We start from the raw sequence: 20,401 nt of genomic DNA on the forward strand, positions 1-20,401 counted from the left end.
ACTTCTTAATGACTGAAATTCTTATTCAGGCAGTCTTGTACTTTCTGCTGAGATTTCTCTTCCATGATTCTGAAGTTGCTGTTTAGTTGTGTGCCTCTCGGCAATTCTTGTGCTCTCCTGTACAAATACAAACTACTAGTTTTACTATGGACAAATAAATGTTCTGCTCAGGGTTATGCTTGAGCTACCTGGGATGTTTCCTGACCAATGTTCAGGACCTCCAGTAGCAAATAGCTGTACAGAGAAGGAACATACTGTTTGACTTGCTTCTCATTTAGAGTGTGAACTGAATGTGACTATATTTGGCAAGAAGATAGCTGATGAACTTTGGCACTGTTTGCTGAAGTTTTCTTGGACCTTCAGGAGCCTTACTGAACTTACTGAAAACCATGAATTCATTTCTTGCGCAGTACCAGAGCACTGCACACTTGCAAGCCTTGCCTTGTGTAGTATGTGATGTGGAGAAGGAATTAATAAGTGAAAGGATGGGTTGTAGGTATGATACTACATCACTTGATGTAGGGTGAGCCATTTTATTTTTGGAATTAATCTACCTTATACTGGTGCACTTGTTTTCTTCCCATTCCTACCTGAACTCAGCTTGACTGTGATAACTGAATTAACTCTCTCTTTGCCGAGCAGTCTTTCTCTTCCCTAAAACAAAACAATATCTATTCTTTAATTCTGCATGATCGACTAACACAGACTTTGAGAAGCTCTTCAAATAAGTGGAATGCCTTGCAGAATTATTCTGCATCTCTGAAGTCCTCATGTGTACATGTGTTAAAACTCAAGATAATAATTGGCTACAGCTAATCTTGAATGACCTTACTAACAGTTCATTGCTATTCATGAAGTACATTGTGAAATCTGTATAAGGTATTCAGTGTTACTTGTGAATAACATAACCGTACCATTTCTTAAAGTTTTACCTGTTCTTCAAGGGTAACATGAGTCCTTATGTCTTTTCATGTTAAGGACTTAGTTGTGTACCTCTGGCTACTGCTAAAGTGTCTTACAAGTTTAAATTCCTTTGTGATACTAAAAACATATTCCAGAGGACTTGGTGTTTAACCATGAGATGCCATCTGCTGAAGTCAACTGCAGCATATTTTCAGAAGATGTATCAAGTATAGCATAATGATGATGAACTTTAATCTGTAAAATGGATCTTGTTTTGTTTGGGGCTGTACTCAGAAGACTATCGGGTTTGAGCACTTGGTGGCTCTTACAGTAGCATCATGCAAGTGTAAGGAATATATGCTTTTAACCTAAACCTTATTTTCATCTGCTGCTGTAGATTTTTCTCAAGTCACTTAGTATGACAAATAGTTTTGTATTCTACCATTAACAGAGGACAGTCAGGAAAAGGTTAAATTCATTTTTGTTGGACTTGCACACTGAAACCTTTGGTTATGGTAGTACAAGCAAAGAATTTAGATCAACGTATTGGTGAGCTTAACTTCTTTATCTTCAGTCTTGACCTTAATGCACATCTCCTGTACTCTTCTCATTTTTTACTTCGTCTCAGTGTTTACAAACACTTCTTTTTGTTTGAGAGATATTCTTATATACTTGCTTCTGTGCTTAGCATTGCTTTGTATATAAAGTGTGAAATCTAACTTTTCAGTCTGAGAAAACTGGGACAGGTAAGGAATATGGGATTGCTTTGAGGAGTAATGTGGGGCAGAGGACAGTGCACTGTAGTCTACAGGACCAGGCTAAAATAGTGCCTTTATAGCAATGCTCTGCATGAATAGAGCGATCTTTCTAGGTAACTCTGAGGACACTTTCACTTCTGCTAGATACTTTTGAGATTAAAATCTACAGTGTTATGTCTGTGTTTGAGGAGTTATCTGTAGATTATAATCTTGTGATTTAAAAATGTGCCTTTGTCCAGGGAAGACAAAGCCCAAGTTTCAAACTGGTACACAAGCATGGCGAGAATACTATTAAATCAGTATGCAGTAACTGTATTGAAATCTGTCTCTTCACTAGGAGAAGTTAACCATGTAAAGATTGAGCCGTGTAATGGTGTTACTGTCTTGAACTTGGTGGGCCACTGAAATTACATTTGTATTTTGATTTCTTATCTTGTTGTCTTTACTTTGTTAATACACTTAAGTATCCAAACCTGTATCAGCCAATTAAATATAAAGTGAATACGCAGGGTATGCTTTCACCCTGCTTACTATGCTATGTTAGTGAAATCTTAACAGGATGTGTTGGCTGTCATGTTGCAGCTGCTTGTAGTGTTACCAAACTGACTAGGTAGCTGGGTTAGAATGTGGCTATTGCCCAAATCGGTGTTGTCTATAAATAGGAGAAACGAAAATATGCAAGATGTTCACCTTTCCCAAAGGACTGAATATGCTACTTCTATAATGTGGGTGGCCATAACAATCAGAACAGTGTAACAGAAGAAAGAAATTTGTGTGTTAAAACATCAGGATTAATGATTTTCAAACACGTTGTTTCTTACGCGGGTTGTTTTAATTTTGTTATATTTAGCCATATCCAGAAGATCCAGCAGTGTACAAACCACTCTCCCAGGAAGAGCTGCAAAGGATAAAAAATGAAAAGAAACAGAAACAAAATGAGAGGAAACAGAAGATATCAGAAAATCGCAAACATTTGGCCAGTGTACGGGTCGTACAGAAGAACCTTGTCTTCGTGGTAGGGCTGTCTCAGCGCCTAGCAGATCCAGAGGTGAGTGGTTCACACTTGCAGATCTTGCTCCTAACTTACTGTAAAAGAACCATTGGAATACCCTTGTGCCCACCCTTGTCTGTCTCCCTGATGGGTACAAAATGAAACAACATTGAAAATGTTCACTGCTGCTGAGGCCCCCTCTTCTTAAGGGAACCTACTCAGCTTCCTCCTCCAAAATAACCTCAATAAGTGTTTATGTCTTTGCTTTTGGGAGTACGGATGCTCTATTTTTTTTTGTTAAGGAAATTGTTCTTTGTATTTGTTTAAAAATGGGTTGTTATTAAGCTAAAAATAAGCTTAAGGATTTTTTTAGGTACTCATTTTCCTAGGCTGGATCTGCTGGCACTAGACAGCTGTCATGCACCACCAATTCTAAAACGGGAGCTTCGTTGGATTATAAGGAACAAATACAAAGTGTAGCACAAACCTGTAGGAACAGAAGAAAAAAGTCAACACTTGAAGTGTAACTAGGAAGGAGCATAAGGGTGATGTCAGTTGAGGGGGAAAACAATTAGCAAGAGGAAGACCAAAGAAAGAGTTGGCTTGCTACTCTGCATCATCAAAAAGAAGCATTTCATTTGAGAAAACAGATTGTGTTTAAAATGTTTTATGTAATTCCATCATCAGTAAGCTGCAGGTGGCTAATGGAATTAGTGCGAATGAGTAAAAGTACCTTGAATTAGAATATGGAGGGAATGTACTACAGGATAAGATAGATGTCTTCAAAACTACTATGCCAAGTTAAATTCACCTGATCGGACTAAATTGTCTGGAGAAATCTCAAATAGAAGTTGCTGTTTCTGAGGACTCAGAGTATGGGCTGCATTTTGGTAGACTGGGAAAGAACAAATGTGTAAAGCTGCTTTTAGTGGAAGGGAAAAAAGGGAGAATATGAAGGGAAGAGAAAAATCAAAGTTAAACTGATCTGGCATATAACACTTCAGTGTCTACAAGAATATAGCAACAAGTATTTGCAAGCAACTGTCAGCACTGGCTTGGTGCTATTTATTACCGAAAAATGTATTCGGTTACTTTGACCAGCTAGACGATCTGTGAGTAAGAGAAATAATAGTATATACCGTTAGGTTTTTTTTTTTTTTTACCCTCAGATAATTCCACACTGAATAATTGAAGTAATTAGAAGTGGGTTTATTCTGGGGTTGTACTAGGTTTGGTGGTAGCAGCAGTCACGCTGACGTACCAGAAGATAATGTGTACTTACGGAACGTTGCATATAGCACCAAGATGACTTGATTTCCAAGAAACCTAGCCTGAAAGAGAAAGATGGGCTAAAAAAAGAGTATTCAATATGTTTTACACTTAAGCAGGCAAGAAACTCCTGCACAAATAAAGATGATTTGGAAGGGGAGATTGGCTGCTATTTGCTGTTTCTGGAAATAGATCTGTGGTCATAATGGAGTACAGGTGGATCCACTTCTGTTGACATGCTCCTGTGAAAACTGTGAAGGCCATGCTGCCATATATTATCAGGAGTATAATCTGCAAGATAATTGAGGAAAACTCTTCCACTTTACTCAGGATTTTCAGTCTCCTCTGGAATGATGCCTGAGGATGGGTGTAGGATCTTTCAAGAGGGTGTAGATCAAGTGAAGAGTAGTCAGAAGAGACCAGTGAGTGACTGGTTGTCTGTACAACATGCCCCGTAGTTCTACAGGATGTTCCAAATGTGATTAATGCTGTTAGATCTTGAGGACATTGATGCTCCCTTGAGAAGGGAGAGGAGGTGGTTAGGTAAAGAAGTTCTTGGATCAGTACAGTTTAACTGTACTATCCAGTGTTAATATGAAGACAGAGCTGGGGAAACAAATCTTCCTTTTTAACCTCTCAGGCTGTTGTCTAGAACTAGAAATACCCTTAGCTTATCTAGCTTCAGTCTGAGTAGTCAGTACGTCTGCACCTTCTTTCATCACAGGGATAGAAAAAGAAAGTCTTTTGGTACCGCATGTATCAGATATATTGCCAGTTCCATTGGCACACAGGTAACTGTTATTCAACAGAGTTGCTTAATATGCTAGACATGTTCTTGCTTTGCACAGGATAGCTAAATGGTGTGTTACTACTAACTGATGCAGGGAGGGACAAGACAGGGGTTTTGGTGTTTTTGTGAGTGGTGTCCCCCTGTCGTCCGTCCATGTTGTGTCCCGTCCGTCCGTCCCCCCTTTCAGGAATGTGATATTCATTCATTTCAGCATGATGTTGATTCTGAAACTTTTTTCCTTGCCTCTGGGAAGCGTCATGTATTGTCTTCCTGTACTTAGTCTGGTCTTCTGAAAACTTGAGGCTATCTCGAGCTAATTGGTTTACTCTCTTCCTCTTTGGAGTGGGACAAGTGAGTCAGGATTCAGTGTTTTGTTTGTAGCAGTTAATATATCAGAATGCAAGTTTAAGGTGGTTATTTTTAAAACTGGAATGAATGTGGTTTTTATTTTTTCCTCAAATTATAAAATAGATACGTACAGGAATATTTCATGCTGAATGGGATGTATCTTGCCAGGGTAGGGTTTGGGTAATCTGAGTACTGAAAGAAATTTAGAAAATACAACATAAAATGTGGAATAGCCATCACTTAAGTTGTTTACTGCAGTGGCAACGTACTCTGTATTGCAAGTAACCATGTTTTACGCTGGAAAACAAATCTACATGCTGTCCTCTTCGTAGAAGAGACCTGTTTTCTATTAAAGGCTGTAGTTGCATAGTTACTCAGAAGAATAAGTACAGCCCTGTATGAATTCACTTTCCAGTATACCACTTTAACTTTCTTTTCTTGTAGGTTTTGAAACGACCAGAATATTTTGGGAAGTTTGGTAAAATACATAAAGTTGTCATTAATAACAGCACATCATATGCAGGCTCACAGGTAAGTCAGAGGCCCTTGTGATTTTTTTTTTCATTCCTTTAGAGAAAATACATGTGTGCACAGTGAATCTGGGGGCTCCCTATTTCTAATTAAACAATAGGTTAAAGAATTAAAAAGAAAAAAAAAAAGGACAGCATTGCAAAAATCAAATTACTCTTAAGTTACTGAAGCATTGTCCAACTAGACTCTCAAAGTTGCAAGATGCAGTGATGAAATGTAGAAAGATTAAAAAGTGGGAGACAAGATGAGAACCTTCAAAGCGGCAGCAATGTGGCATTTATTCACTAATCTGCATTTCAGGTATAAAATACCTTTAAGTATTTTTAGAACTTTCAAGCAATATTTTGATGCATTTCTTCTTTTCCCCATTCTTTATGCATCACATCTAAATTTTTATGAATTCTACCATTTTTGTCAGTTTTCCTGTTAAAAACATCTAGCCATGAATATACCAGTTTATGAAGTGAGCTACTAAAAAGGCAACTTAATATTCAGATCTGTCTGAGGGGAGGAAAACAAAAAAATATGGTATGCTTTCTTTCTAGGGTCCAAGTGCCAGTGCATATGTAACCTACATCCGGTCAGAAGATGCTCTCAGAGCCATACAGTGCGTCAATAATGTGGTGGTAGATGGCAGAACACTTAAGGTGGTAATATTTTTACATTCTTATGTATATGTGCTAGGACACTAATATCAGTGCATAGCATGAAATTTTATGTGTATGGATATGCATGTGTTAATGGACAAAAATGTCCAGTTTATTGGATATTGGGTTTTGACCTATTTTCCTAGCATTAATCACAACATGGAAGTTTAGTGAGCTTCCAGCAGGCAATGTTTTAGGGGGTTAGCAGGCAACTTCTTAAAACAAAAATTTGAGACAAAGAAAGAGATGCACCACCTCCCCCTTCCCACAGTGGCTTTTTTGCTGTATAGCTTAATAGCATAGTGTGAAAACCTGATTATTTGCTTTTACAGAGCATTTCTGTAGTCCAAACACCACACCTCTCAAAAGCTCCCTGGGAAATGCAAGCTTTTTCCTTTTGGTATCTGTGTAAACAGGTATTCAGGCTGACTTGGCCAAATTGGTGGCTACAGAAAATAATCTAGTTAATATTAATTTCCTGACCCTGCTACAAAACATTAACCAGTTACATGAAATACAAACTCATAACTACTTACTTGGCTTCTTATAATTATGAATGCATATATTTACTGAGGCTCTTATTTTGGTGTTTATTTAGGTTGGATGAAAATAGAAATACACCCTAATTATCTAATCCTCAAGTATATATATTTCTTACAAATGGACTATCTAGTCCATCTGCATCAAAAAATGTATTATGATGGAACTCCAAATCTTGGGAAGGACTTTTTGGGTGGTGTGGGGGTTTTTTTTCTTGTTTTTTTCAAATATAGCTTTTTTTTCTTATACTGTAAAAGGCATTCTTAACCTCCAGTACTTAAGTAATGATTTTTTTTTTCTTCAGGCATCATTAGGTACAACAAAATATTGCAGTTATTTTCTAAAAAATATGCAGTGTCCAAAACCAGACTGCATGTATCTACATGAGCTGGGAGATGAAGCAGCCAGTTTCACAAAAGAGGAAATGCAGGTAAGTATAATGAATGGGAAACACGTGAAATGTGGCATGTATATATTTTATTGTATATAATTTAGTCTAATATGTGTATAATGTAGCCTTTTGCTGAATGTTATGGCAGAGATGAATTTTGAAATCCAAAAGGTGATTAACCGGTTGGATATTGAAGTGAACAGTTACTTAAATTTTTTCATTGCATGCTGCTTTTAAAGGCTGAAAAGTCCACTGAGAGTTCATGAGACAAAAAGATGAGTTCTTGGCTAAGAGTTTATCTCCAGATAACCTTGAGTTAGCTACTTGCCCATTGTTCATACCAATGCAAGGTAACATAAGTTATTTTAAATCTCTGTGAAAGAAGCTAGTGCAGATCTGGGTTTTCCTGTAGGTTTTCAATGTGTGACCAGTTATCATAGCTTAACTATTGTACTGTGATTTGACCATGCTATCTGAATTCTGATATCTCTTTTAGCCTGTGTAGGGTATAGAAATAAAACATTGAGCATAACTGTAATAGAGCATAAATACTGATGTGAGGATTTTTTTACTTACCTCAACATCAAAATGCTTATTATCTAGGGTAGGGAAGCAAGAAAATGGATAGTTTTACTTTCTCAAAGGTGGTGCATTCTGAGGTCTTTTGGGTCTGGGTCTGTCCTTCTACATGAGCGTATGGTAAAGCTTTTAAACTTAATCTCAAGTATGCCAGCCTTGCATCCATGCTGTAATTTTTGCATGTGGTCTGTCCATGAAGGAGGTGGTCTCCACCTTTAGTGCTAGCACAAATGTTGTGCAAGTAGATTTTATTTCATGTATTAGGGTGATGTAAGCCAGAGAATAAGGAAGAATGTCCACATCTATTAAACATCTTTTCTACAAATCAGCAGTTATTTCTGAGGATTTCAGCTACCTTTTCATAAATTAAAAAAAAAAATACCCTGCTGGTTCAGATGAATAGTCCCTGTAGTATATATTTTGTCACAGATAATGACAATAGGAGGTAAAATTGAAGGAGAACTTGCAAACCAGGCCACCTTCCATGTTTGTTTCCCTGTATTTCTCCCACCACCTAGATCTGTTATATTATGTACATTTTAGGGTATTTTCCTCTCTAGGCTTTTTAGTTTTTTATAGAGCTGTCAGCCATGAATTTATTTAATCCATTGTGAACCTGCTGATGCTGTCAACCCTATAGTCTTTTGTGGCAGCAAGCCCCAGAAGTTCACCAGCTGTTTCGTAAAGTGCTTTCTTTTGCCTGTGTTAAACTGATCTCCAGTTAGTTTTGTCAAGTGTCTCCTAATCTTAGCATTGTAGTACTTGCTGAAAGCAAAACCCTTATTCATCTTACCTATTGCCTTTGTGATGTTGTAAAACTTGATCTTGTCTCTGTCAGCCTTCTCTCCAAATCACACAGTTTCTGGGCTTTTCAACTTCTTTGTAAAGCAGTTCCTCCCTTTCTGTGATAATTTCTGTTACCCTTCTCCGTACCTTCTAACTGTGTTCTCCTTGAGATGCAGAGGTCAGATGCATCATACTCATGATGTGGGGAAAGCAAGTTTAATATAGCAGTCCTCAATGTTTTGTATGTGGGGTTTTTTGGGGGTGTCTTTTGTGTGTGTTTTGTTTTGGGGTTTTTTGTTTGTTTTTTTTTTTTTTTGTTTGTTTGGTTTTGGTTTTTATTAAGTGCCCTTCCTAATGATGCCCAGCACATTTATTTTTTTTTTGTGTGTTTGGTTGCCAGTGCATAATCACTTTGAGATCTGTTGGCAGTAACCTCAGTATCTGTTTTCTGAGCTGTAACAGCCAGTTCACAGATCGATAGAGTGGTAGTATGGTTTAGGCTATTTTTCCCTTGGTATGTTACCTGATGTGTCTCTGGTGAAGCTTATTTGCCACCTTTTTGCCTGTTTGTGAGTTCTCTGGGGTTCTTTTGGAGTTCCTCGTTATCAGCATGGCAGTTTACTACCCAAAGAGCTTGGTATTGTCAGCAAAGAATTTGCTCTTCACTCCTTTCTCATGCATGCTGATGGTGGTGTGTAAAATTGATGCCAGTCATCAGTCCTCATCACTTGCTTCTGCACCCTAAAAAAGTGACCAGTAAGTCTTACCTTTGCCTTTCTATCTTTGAACCAGCTTCAAGAACACAAGATCCTTTTCTCTATCTCAGGGCACCTTCAATAATAACTTCTGCTGTGAAACCTTATCAAAGGCTTTTTTGAATATTTTGTGGATTCCTCTTTATTTATGCTTATTGACTCTATTATAAAATTCCATCATGTTAGTGCAGTAGGATTCCTCTTTACAGAAGATGCTCAGATTCATTCCTAGCAGATTGTGTTTATCCATTAACTTCTATCTGTTTTCCCTTTTTTTTTTTTAAGATATTTTTTAAGATAGACTTTATAATCTTAGGGGGGATGGAGGTTGAACTTAGTCTGTAGTTACAGGATCTTTTCTACAGCCCTTTTTGTAGGAGGCAATGGCAATCTGTCAGTCCTCTGGCCTAACTGCCAGTTAAAATTGATAGGCTACATACCTTGGCCAGGAATTCAATTTCACATATGAGTTCCTTCAGAAGTCTTGAGTAGATTATACTTGATCTTGGTGACTTAAATGAATCTTCCTTTCCTGTTCCTTGTTACATTCCTTAAACTTTCTTCTTCATTTTGTATTACTTTCTTGGAAGTCATTGGAAATTACACAATTACTGAAAAGCGCATTGTGCTTTCAGTGCACCAGCTTTCTGGAGTTTGCGTTAGTGTCAATGAATTTACAGGTCCATTTAATGAGATTGAATGTTCATTGTCACAGGCTTTGATTCTCTATTTAAAAACAAAATAAAGTTGTCAATGGATGCACTTACATTCTAGGTTCAATAATTGTTAATAGAGCTAAACATGGTGACAAACTGAAAAGAACTGGTAGAACTCCAGGGGGTCTCTGAAAGTGAAGCTGGGAATTTAGGTAAGGTAGGTTGGAGATTCTAAGTTTGGCCTCTGGATTGCTTGTTATAAATTTTAAAGCATGATTACTGCAAGCTCCTATATAAGATACAGGATATAGTTCTTGTTTGTTTCTTACATTTATGTGACAGGTAAGTGAGCTTAGGACTGGCCTAATGTTCCTGGCCATGATGTTCAGTCTTTTGCCACTGAAGTCTTAAGCAAGATGAGATATCCAGGGAGGTTTCATCTTACTCAGTTGCTTAATGTTTGCAGTGCAGATCTGTGCACCTGAGCTAGTTGCTTATATTCTATTCATAGCAGATGGTGAAAGAAGCATTTCCAGGGTGCAGTATATCTCAAAGTTTGCATTTAGGTGAACCACACTCTAGAAACACACTTTTTTCTACTGTAGGTAGTAGCTTGGGTGTAGACACTGACAAAGTTGGGTAAGATGATGCATACACGAGATGTTTCGGTGTCCTTTTTTGAGGATTGCGTAGGTTGACTACATAGAGAAAGACACGTTTGGAATCAACCAGTAATGGAGAACTGGAGAATTAAGTAGCAAAAAAATGGAGATATTTATAGTGTTTGACTGAATTGGAGTATTCAAATTGGATATGCAGTTGCCCTTCTAAAGGAGCTCATAAGGGAATTTAGTTTCTTAGCAGTACTGTGTTTTGAGTTTTGTCAAATATTCCTGCTTAGTTTAAAAAAAAAAAAAAAACAAACCCTAAGTAATAGTTCTGTTTTAGATTGTAATATTTTTCTAGAAGGATGTCCGCATTGCTTGTGCATCAATTCCATTCCGGTTCCAACAAAACATTTATAAAGGGAATTAAGTAATGTACAAATGTTAATTTTTAGGTGTACAAGTAGTGTGAGAGCTTTTAAATCAATACTGAAGATGTGATAGATAACATATGTGTTCCAGACTTAAGATTCAGAAGGCCTGACCATAAATCTTAGCACTTGTTTCCTTTGCTAAAGGACATCTCTTAGTACCTGGAAACTCTAGATAAAAGCTACTGACACCTTCAAATTCACTGTTCTATTTTGCATCTTGATTCAACTCATTACAATACTTAGCTTGCAAATAGTAATTCTTAGATTGGTAAAACAACCTACAAAAAGTGTGAATGCTCATTTTGAATTTGTTTCAGATGTCACTTTAAATGTTAGGGGGGGGTGGATCTTGCTGGTTCTGTTTTAAATATTTAGCCACAGAACGTTATAAATAAGCTAGACTGAAAAATACTCTTTCTTCACTCACCAGATTCAATATTCTGGAGGCTGATTGGGCCTCCTCAATTTCTGAAAGCAAGAAATTGTTCTCAATTAATTAATTCAATTAGTTAAAAGAATATTTCAATTTTTCAGTTATTAAAAAGAATAATTTATCAGTTATTGCTCAGAATATACTCCTTGTCACATGATAGTTAACACTCAGACCACCTCACCTGTTTTTATTAAGCCAATATAAAATTACTTCCATTTTGGAACTTTTGGTTTAAAAGAGAGACTCTTTGCTCCTTCCTGTCCTCTGAAAAGCTTAGTATGGTTGATATATCAAATGCAGACTGCCTTGGAGATCTAGCTGTTTGTGACTTAGAAGGTATATTGTGAAGCTCTTGATTAGAACTGAAGAGCAAGTTCTAATAAGGCTGTAACTATTTTTCTGCTTTAGAATTCTCCAGAAAAATTCTAAATTGGTAAATACATCCAAGTGATTTCTAGGCAAGCTTTAGATTCGTTGAAATCATGTCTGTGCTGAGATTGAAAAGCAATGTTTTGACTTTGTCAGGAGTGACCTGTTAAGTTGTTAAAGCTCAATTACTAAGCCTTAGTACATATGTACATTTATATATAGAAAAATAGATTAAACCAGTATTCATTCATTGTGAGTTTTTCTTTCCTTAGGCGGGTAAGCACCAGGAATATGAACAGAAACTACTGCAAGAATTATACAAACTAAACCCCAACTTTCTCCAATTATCTACGGGTACAGTTGACAAGAACAAGAACAAAGTGACAGCACTGCAGAGGTATGATACGTAAGTACTGATGCTGGACTGCGTGGCTATGCTTTCTTTCAGATTATTCCCAAATATAACTTTTATTCCTATTGCATCCCCTAAGTTGCCTGCTCTTTTTAGTGGCTATTGTATGATAAACTCTGATAACAGTTTTCTCTGTGCAGACATATGCACCACTTTGTTCTAATATAAAGTAAGTGTGAGTCTTTGGATCGCTAGTTCAGAACGAGGTATTCTTATTCTGAAAGAAGACCTTCTATTTTATATTTGCATAAACACAAAGTATTTATTAAAGACCAGATGTCAGCTTTCTTGGTATGGCATCATGATGAATGCAGTCTGTACTCGCAACTAAGACACCTTTTAGTCTTGATATGTGTGTTTTATTGTGTGTTTTTACATCATGAATTATAGTGCAGTCCTTACATTGGGTGTAAGGACCTTGGAAATTGAAAGTAAAATCAGTTTTCTTTTGTGTGAGTAAGAATTCACAAGATGTGAATGAAAGATTTCTTGCTTTCACCTAGTAAACTTAAATGATATATTTTTCATGATGCTGTAATTGCAGATATCACTTATTACTGCTTGTTAAAATAATATTGTTGAAGTAGTTTGTTCAGTAAGTTATGAAATATTTCTGTCTATATGAGTACATAGTCATACAAAGATAAATGAAAGCCTAAGGTCATCAGTCCTTATGTGAATTATCCACTCAAATGTCATATTTAAGATAAAGAAATAAAAACTGTTAACAACTTCTTCCACTCCTTTTTGTAGGATTTTCATAATGAGATGGGCAGAGTTGAATGTAAGAGTTAGATTGCATGTTGTACGGACCTTGGCCTTGTAATCAGGGTTTGTGTTGTGTGCCAGTTTATCCACTACTGAATTTTTCAGACAATAATTTGCCACTGGCAGCATCACTACACAACAGTTTAATGAAGAAAGTGGGCACTGTATATAAAATACTGCCAACGGAGCTTGAATAAGCAGAATATAATTCTAATTCTGAGAACTGGTATGCCAGCTGGTGTACTGGGATTATTTTCTTTAACTTCTGGAGGAATTCTCATATGTTCTTTGACTGCAAGTGGTCAGGACCTCCAGTTGGATCTTTTCTTAAGGACTGTGCCACTTCTTATTTGTTGGGCACTGGTTCAATATTGATTTGCAAGGTAGAGTGCAGCGAGTAAAGCGAATAGACCACTTCCTGCATTTGGGTATTGATTATTTTATGTTCAAAGTCTGAACTAATCTTAATTTGAAACCTAATTAGATCCCAGCAAAACAAACGATACCAGTCAGGAAAGAATGCTCTATCTGAAACTGCAGCAAACTTTTAAGCCTTCAGAAAGCAATTACGAATTGGAGCTTGGCCAGTCTGTGGTGCTAACATTTTGGCACTCGTGGAAAAAATGGCATGTTACTGTAAAGGCAACAAGTGGTCTGGAGTTAATTTCTCTTGTCAGCTGAACAGCATCATCACAGCACAGACTCTGTTCTTTGCTAATGGCTAGGCACCACCTTTTGAGTTGCAAAGTGAATTTCTTCTTGCAGCTGGGATTTTGAAATGTTTCTTCAAGTCCCATCTCATCAGTACAGAATGTAGCTTGTGAGCTGGTGAATGCGTGTTGTTCTCCTTCACAGCTTTCTATCCAATCGGGTTCTTGTTTTTTGTCTGATTCATTGATACAATACTAATATTTCTAGCAGTTTGTCAGAGCTTCTGACAATTTTGTGGTTGTTCTTGTGTTTTTGGGATGCAGGATTTCTGTTTCACTCTAGAATTGAACAGAAGTTGAGTTCTAAATAGTAGATGTTTAATTATAAATATCCACTAGTAGAAAACAGTTTCTTAAACTGTGCATAAATGCTTTTTCACAATTTTGTTTTAATTTGAAAGGTCCTACTCTCAGACCTTTTTTCTTGCTGCTGAAGGCAAATGTTGAAATCCCCCAGTGCTACTTTATGTGGGTACTCATCTCTTGGTATGTCACTTGATAGTCATGGTGACTGCATTCTCTTGCAATTAGAGGTATATTCCACATTTAAAACAGATTAAGATCTTATTTCTTTTTTTTTTCCTCCCTGCTGACCTTTTCCTAAAGAAATGAAATGAATGCTTTCTTATGCTACAAGTGGAAACACTTGTTAAGCACTTGCTGGTCTTTTAGAGAACAGTCCTTTAGAAGCCTGCAGCTGTGAACCTAACCAAAACAAAAAACCTCACATGCACAAAAACCCACCCCAAAACATAAAACAGTTTCTTTCTCTTTACCTTTCTCCTTGGATGCAAAACTGACTTTTAACTGTGACATTTAAAGTTATTTGTAGTATAGAGATGGCTTTGCACTACAGCGGATATAAATTTTGATATTTTAAATAAATCTCTTAATGGATTGAAAGTCTTGTTATACCTAGATTACAGCTCATTTTTGTAAGGGTGAGAATATTAAATGACTGACAATGCACTGATGATGACGTGTCTTCATTCCTTGATGTTCAGTATCTGATCAACATGCTATCTCTAACTTATTTTAAATGTGTACAAAGCAAAGATGAGATCTGTAAATCAGGTCAAGGCTCTCATCTGTCTACCTATTATATAGGTATATGAGAAAAGATGGAGGTAGAATAGCAAATCTTACAATACTGACTGAGATTTGAGGCTAGCTAGTAATACCAATTTTATCTGAATAGGAGTAGGAAACACTTGTGTTGTTATAAGGAGCTATAGGAATTTCCAGATTCCAACTGTGAACTTACTAAATTGACCTAGAGAGGTAGATTAAATGTTGGACCATGTAATAAGAACATATTAATGAAGGGGGGGCATCAGGAGGAACATACGTATTTAAAAAATTTTTTTGAAAGCCTGTTCCTTATGCAGACAGCACTTGGATGCTAAAAACAGCATCCTAATTGAAGCAAATGAAAAACTAAAGTTAATATAAAAGAACTGGAGAACACAAAGGCAAATTTTTTTTTATAGTAAGATTGTAGGGTTAGTGGGTGACACTATATTTGAATGCATTCAGTTATAGATGATGTGTCAGCTTGCTTCAGTTTGTATAAAATGTAACTATTTTCAGCAAAAACTTGGGCTTTGAGTCCTTTCTTGAACTTCTTTCAGATCTAATGTGCAGTCTGAAATGAAATTTAATGCTGCTTTATAAAAGGGAAGTAATTATGGCTTTAAATGAGAAATGAAGGGAGCAGTAACTTGAATGAACAGTGTGTTGGTCTGACTGGTCTCATGGTATGTTAGTAAAGCTGTGGACTCTTGTATAGGCATAAAAACAAACTTCATTTGTTGGGGCCAGGCTTGATAGGGCCTGGAATATAAAACATTTATTTAAAAAAAAAATTAGTTAATGATTTACAGAACTTACAAATACTTATGGGATAAAGCAAATAATTCTAAATGAGTTGTGTGTCTGTCTGAATACTTGAAGCTGTTGGTGGATTTTTGGGGGTTTTTTTGTGTTTTTTTTTTTTTTTTCTCTCCCCCAAATGGGCAAGTTTGGACTTCAGCGTTGGCAGAGCAGCTATCTATTCAGTGAAGAAAACAGAATTCCCCCCAGTTTTCTCTCTCCCCTCCCTACCCCATTAATTCTTTTTTTTTTTAAGTCATCACCATTTAAAATCTGAGAAATAATATCCAGATAAATCTATTCTTATGGATTGTCTGGCCCAAGGATTCATTTCCCCAGTGCTTACAATTTTTAAAAACACTTTCTTCATAACTTGAACTCTTCTTCTTTTTTTTTTTTTTTTTTTTACTCTTGCCTTTTTCCAGACCCAACAGTAATAACAAAGATGCCTGGCCATCATTACAGAGTTCAAGTAAATCAGCCAACGGTTTAACAATGGAACACAGGAAAACGCCTCCTATATTAGAAAATGGCACAGACCCAGAACACATGACTCCAGATGGTGCAGACTCAGATTTCGGGTAATTGTGCTGCCTTTTATACTTCAGATAGCTTGCTTTCTCTCTCACTGATTGGTGTGGAGGGAATGATTCTCCAGTCTCTCTCTCTGGTTGGAGAGCTGGATTCAAATCCTGATCAGGTCATAAAAAGCTGGGCTTAGCCTAGCCCATGTCAAAAAGACCGATTGGCAGATTGTGCAGGAGAACCCTAATGTTAAATTAGTAAGTGATGGTATAGGTAAGGGCTGAGGGGAACTGAATAACCAGGGGATCAACAGCTTCTATAGCTGCATGGTCCCAGCCGGAGCTGTGCCCTCCATTTCTATACAGAAGCTTCCACAAAGTAACATGCTAGTTGCTATACATCAGGAGGCTTGTCACTTGGAAAAGCTTCAACAGAAGGAAGCTAAATGTTAGGGCTGAATATCTGTCATCTCTTTACAATGGTGTGTTCCAGAAACACAACTGCAGAGGTAAGGGTTCCCTGATTATCACTCATTAACAGGAACAACAGGGCAGCAGATTCAACTGAGGCTGCTTTGTGCAGAGGAAGTAATTCATCTGCTTGCAATAACTTCCTTATTGCTAACCAACTTTTTTCCTCTTTTGGTGCCCTCCTTGAATAGAACTGGTGTCCTCTTCCATCATAAGCATCACTTGCAGTTCTGATGGTAGTCTGTAGTCATGCTGTTTTGTTTTTTATGGACCCCCTTAGCTAATATTGGTTGGGCTCATTCAGAGGTTGGATGGGAAAATAACAAAGTAAACACTGATATTTCAAGAAGTGGTGTTGCCAATTAGGTAGCTGATATTTGTTGTAAATCAGTATTGAACTGATACATTAACATTGTGAGTGCTGTTGAAAGTGGTACCTCCTTGTTAGGCTCAATAGCAGTCCCGTTGAAGTGTGATCAGAGATCCTATGGTTGCATCTCAGTAGTGACATGCAGCTTCCTTCTTATCTTTTCTGGAAAGAGTGTACTAAATGTAGGTAAAAATATTGCAGCCAATAGGTAATGAATCTTGTTCATTCCTGAGGGCTGGAAGCCCGTCTTACAATTAAAGGCTCCTTAGGCAGGTTCAAGTATAATAAACATTTTCAGCACTTAGATTGTCATTAAAAGTTGTCTTAGACATAGCTTTTTAAACTGCAGCATTGTGACTCTTTGTCAGCAGCTTTGGGAAAAGAACTTCGCTGTAATATCAGCTCTACAATCAGAATGATTGTGTAGTGAAGAGTCTACAGCAAACTTTTGTGCTATAGGTATTCAGAAATTACTAACCCAAGGCAGTTTGTTCCAAATTCATGCTGTTCAACCACTGAGTAGAAATTATTTGTAAATCTTCACTGGAGTAATACTTGCTTGCAAGTATCTTCCTCTGATTTTTTTTCTTTTATAGTCACAAATACTTCAGCTTCAGTTATCTTTTTGAGATACCAACTCAATCAGTGTTCTTTTGGACAAAAATAGTTTTTATTGACGGATTACTCTTACACAGTTTCTTTAGAATGGAGAATAATGAATTCTGCTGGGTTTCGCCTCTAGTTATTCTGGGATGGAGAGAACAAATATGGGGGGAAGCAATCTTACAAATTTTTGACCTTGATATGTGGCTCTATGCAATATTTAAACTTTGCAGCAGCAAAGGGTGTTTGAAAAGCTGTAGCTAGAACCTGAATTCTGTACCCAGTTAAAATAATTACTGTATGTATATTTGTCTTGTGCTAACACGTCATGCCTGTAATTTGACTTGTATCACATTCTGGCCTCTTAATGGAACTGAAATTCATATTTTTACTTCTGGTCCTTGATTGTAGGACTTATGTTTTAGGGTGTGCAGCCTGATGCTTGTGCATCTTCTCTTACGGGTAGATAAAAATGACAAATACCTTGAAGTTGTAAAGCAGAGATTTTAATCTGAACTTAAACTAATACTGTTTCATTAGTGTGGTATTTAGCATAATTAAGGCAACTCATAGATGCCTGTCAGAATCTTGAATCCCGAGATGTGCCATTTCAGCCAAGTCATGTTAATTCCCAGTGAATAGCTTTCTGAGGTGGTTTTCTGCTGTATCTTATCTTTTATTCTCTTTATGTTTGTTGGCAGTTTTTTATGCTGTATCTTTTTCCTGCATTTTTCCCCTTCTGTCATCTCAAAACTCAGTTTTCTTACCTTGGAACTAATTTCTGCTAGTTAAAGCTTGAAGGCTGGTGGGAACCTTAACTTGCCACCAGGACTAAATAGTTAATTTAACCTTTTTATCTCTCCCCAGATTTATTTAGGACTTGTATGGGAACTGATAACTTAGGTATTTGGAAAACAAAACTGTTCCCAAGTTTCTCACCAGTAGTAGCATAGATGGAACTGACTGCTACAGAATACTGCCATAGTACAAGAGTCCTGTTTTTTTTGAATGACATAGATTTACTATGAACATGTTTAAAACTTTCCTTTTATTCCTTAACAGGGTAGTCAACAAGCATAGTGGAGAGTGGTGGGAAGAATTATTACAGTATATGGCAAATGATTGGAATGCTTATGATTAAAAACCCCAGTCTCATAAGTAATAAGTGGACTTTTTTCCTTCTTAATTCCTCCTAATTAATTTTGCTTTATTTCAAGGCTTTTCTACCACTACGAAAGCAAATGTTGATTTTCACGTTAAATACTTGAGTGTCTTACTGTCTTTTTTTCCCCTCCCACTTTTGCAGCCCTATCGACAAACCTTCAGATTCCCTCAGTATAGGAAATGGTGACAGCTCCCAGCAGGTAAGACATGAAGATAAATGCTGTGAAAGTAAGAATTGAGTTTGAGGGCTTGGTGCAACTTGTAGTTGGAGAAGCAAGTACTTTCTGAAGTGTATCATAATTTTAAACAAAACTAAAAAATGCTAAGTTGATTTTTATGTTCGATCGTGTACTGAGCTATATATTAACTAGCCTAACTTCAGCCAAAAGTTTTGAGGGAATTTTTCAACTGTATTAGTGAAGAATATTTTACATATAAACACTCATGTCCTAATTGTTTCTCTTCCTCTCTTGCCTGTAGATAACAAACAGTGACACACCTTCACCACCGCCTGGTTTAACAAAACCCAATCCAGTCATACCCATCAGTTCATCTAATCACAGTGCACGGTCTCCTTTTGAAGGGGCTGTAACAGAATCACAGTCGCTGTTCTCTGACAACTTTCGGCACCCTAACCCCATCCCTAGTGGGCTTCCTCCATTCCCCAGCTCTCCACAGACTTCAAATGACTGGCCCACAGCACCAGAACCACAGAGCCTCTTCACATCAGGTATATATACAGGTTACATGGCTGGGTATTGCTTGCTTTTGGAACTGATGTCTAAAACTGTGTAGAACCAAAAACTCTAGGACTTGTTCCATACTGTGTTTTTTTTCCCCCTTCACGAATGATTAAAATTTGTCACTTAACTAGAAATTAATTGCACTGATGTAAGAGTTTCTTCTAAAAGAAACTTTACAGAGTTTTCCAGCTGCATGGCTAAATTATCAGAGTGCTTATTTTAGTTTTTCTTAGCCATGTGCCTGTCTAAATAATAGGATGTGACTTCTATGCTTCATATTTAATTTTACAGGTTTTATTGAGAGTGGGGAAAATATGTGGTGTCAGTATATGTTGGTGTAATAATCTGTTATTATCTATAATTCTGACATCAGAAGCTGTGCAGTGGAATTCAGAATTTTCTTTAGTATCCTGCATAGTTATCTGAAGGTGCCTAATCTTTCTCTTTCTGAAGTGAGATTACATACATTCAGAAAAGATAAAAATATGGTTAACTGCATAAACTGTATTTTCCAGGTACTTTCCTATGAAATACCACTTCATATGAATGAAACATCATTTTAGCTGTATTTATATAGCCTTGGGAATGGTTAACAGTATTGGAGAGCTCACAAATTATAAATCTGAGGGAGTTGTTAGAAAATTAAATGAAACAATATCAGTAATAAGTAGAATGTAAATGACACTTTAGGGCACAGTTGGTTTACTTAGTGATTAGTTTTCTTTTGATGTTTATCTGACTTCTGGATGTCATAATCCTGTTCGTAAATAATATTTATTACCAAGGAAATTACCTGCTGCTAAGGTACTATATGCACTAATTTTGTGAGGATTAAGTCACACTGAGAGACAATTTCCAGGTAGTAGAGATCTTGTTTGTTTCATAATTAATATAAAATGTATGGTTGCTATAAGAATACAAAGGACAAGTTTTTGTCTGTCTAGCAACTCTTTTGATCGTCATGGATTTTACAGTGAAA

General features: G+C 36.8%; 1 protein-coding gene across 9 annotated transcripts in view; it reads left to right on the forward strand.

The window, feature by feature from the left end:
* The window catches only part of CNOT4 (CCR4-NOT transcription complex subunit 4), a 91,002-nt gene that overhangs the window by 49,935 nt on the left and 20,666 nt on the right, over window positions 1–20,401 (forward strand). For 4 of the 9 annotated variants that reach the window (XM_075498212.1, XM_075498150.1, XM_075498141.1 and 1 more), the window contains 8 exons: window positions 2,512–2,709; window positions 5,504–5,590; window positions 6,136–6,237; window positions 7,082–7,207; window positions 12,058–12,191; window positions 15,973–16,128; window positions 18,822–18,879; window positions 19,160–19,409. In XM_075498212.1, coding sequence (XP_075354327.1) covers window positions 2,512–2,709; window positions 5,504–5,590; window positions 6,136–6,237; window positions 7,082–7,207; window positions 12,058–12,191; window positions 15,973–16,128; window positions 18,822–18,879; window positions 19,160–19,409 — 1,111 coding nt within the window. The remainder of the gene's footprint in view (window positions 1–2,511; window positions 2,710–5,503; window positions 5,591–6,135; window positions 6,238–7,081; window positions 7,208–12,057; window positions 12,192–15,972; window positions 16,129–18,821; window positions 18,880–19,159; window positions 19,410–20,401) is intronic. The other 5 variants (XM_075498169.1, XM_075498197.1, XM_075498178.1 and 2 more) reach the window with 3 other exon arrangements.

The sequence above is a fragment of the Mycteria americana genome, chromosome 1 (genome assembly GCF_035582795.1).
Source record: "Mycteria americana isolate JAX WOST 10 ecotype Jacksonville Zoo and Gardens chromosome 1, USCA_MyAme_1.0, whole genome shotgun sequence".
Taxonomy (NCBI): Eukaryota; Metazoa; Chordata; class Aves; order Ciconiiformes; family Ciconiidae; genus Mycteria; species Mycteria americana.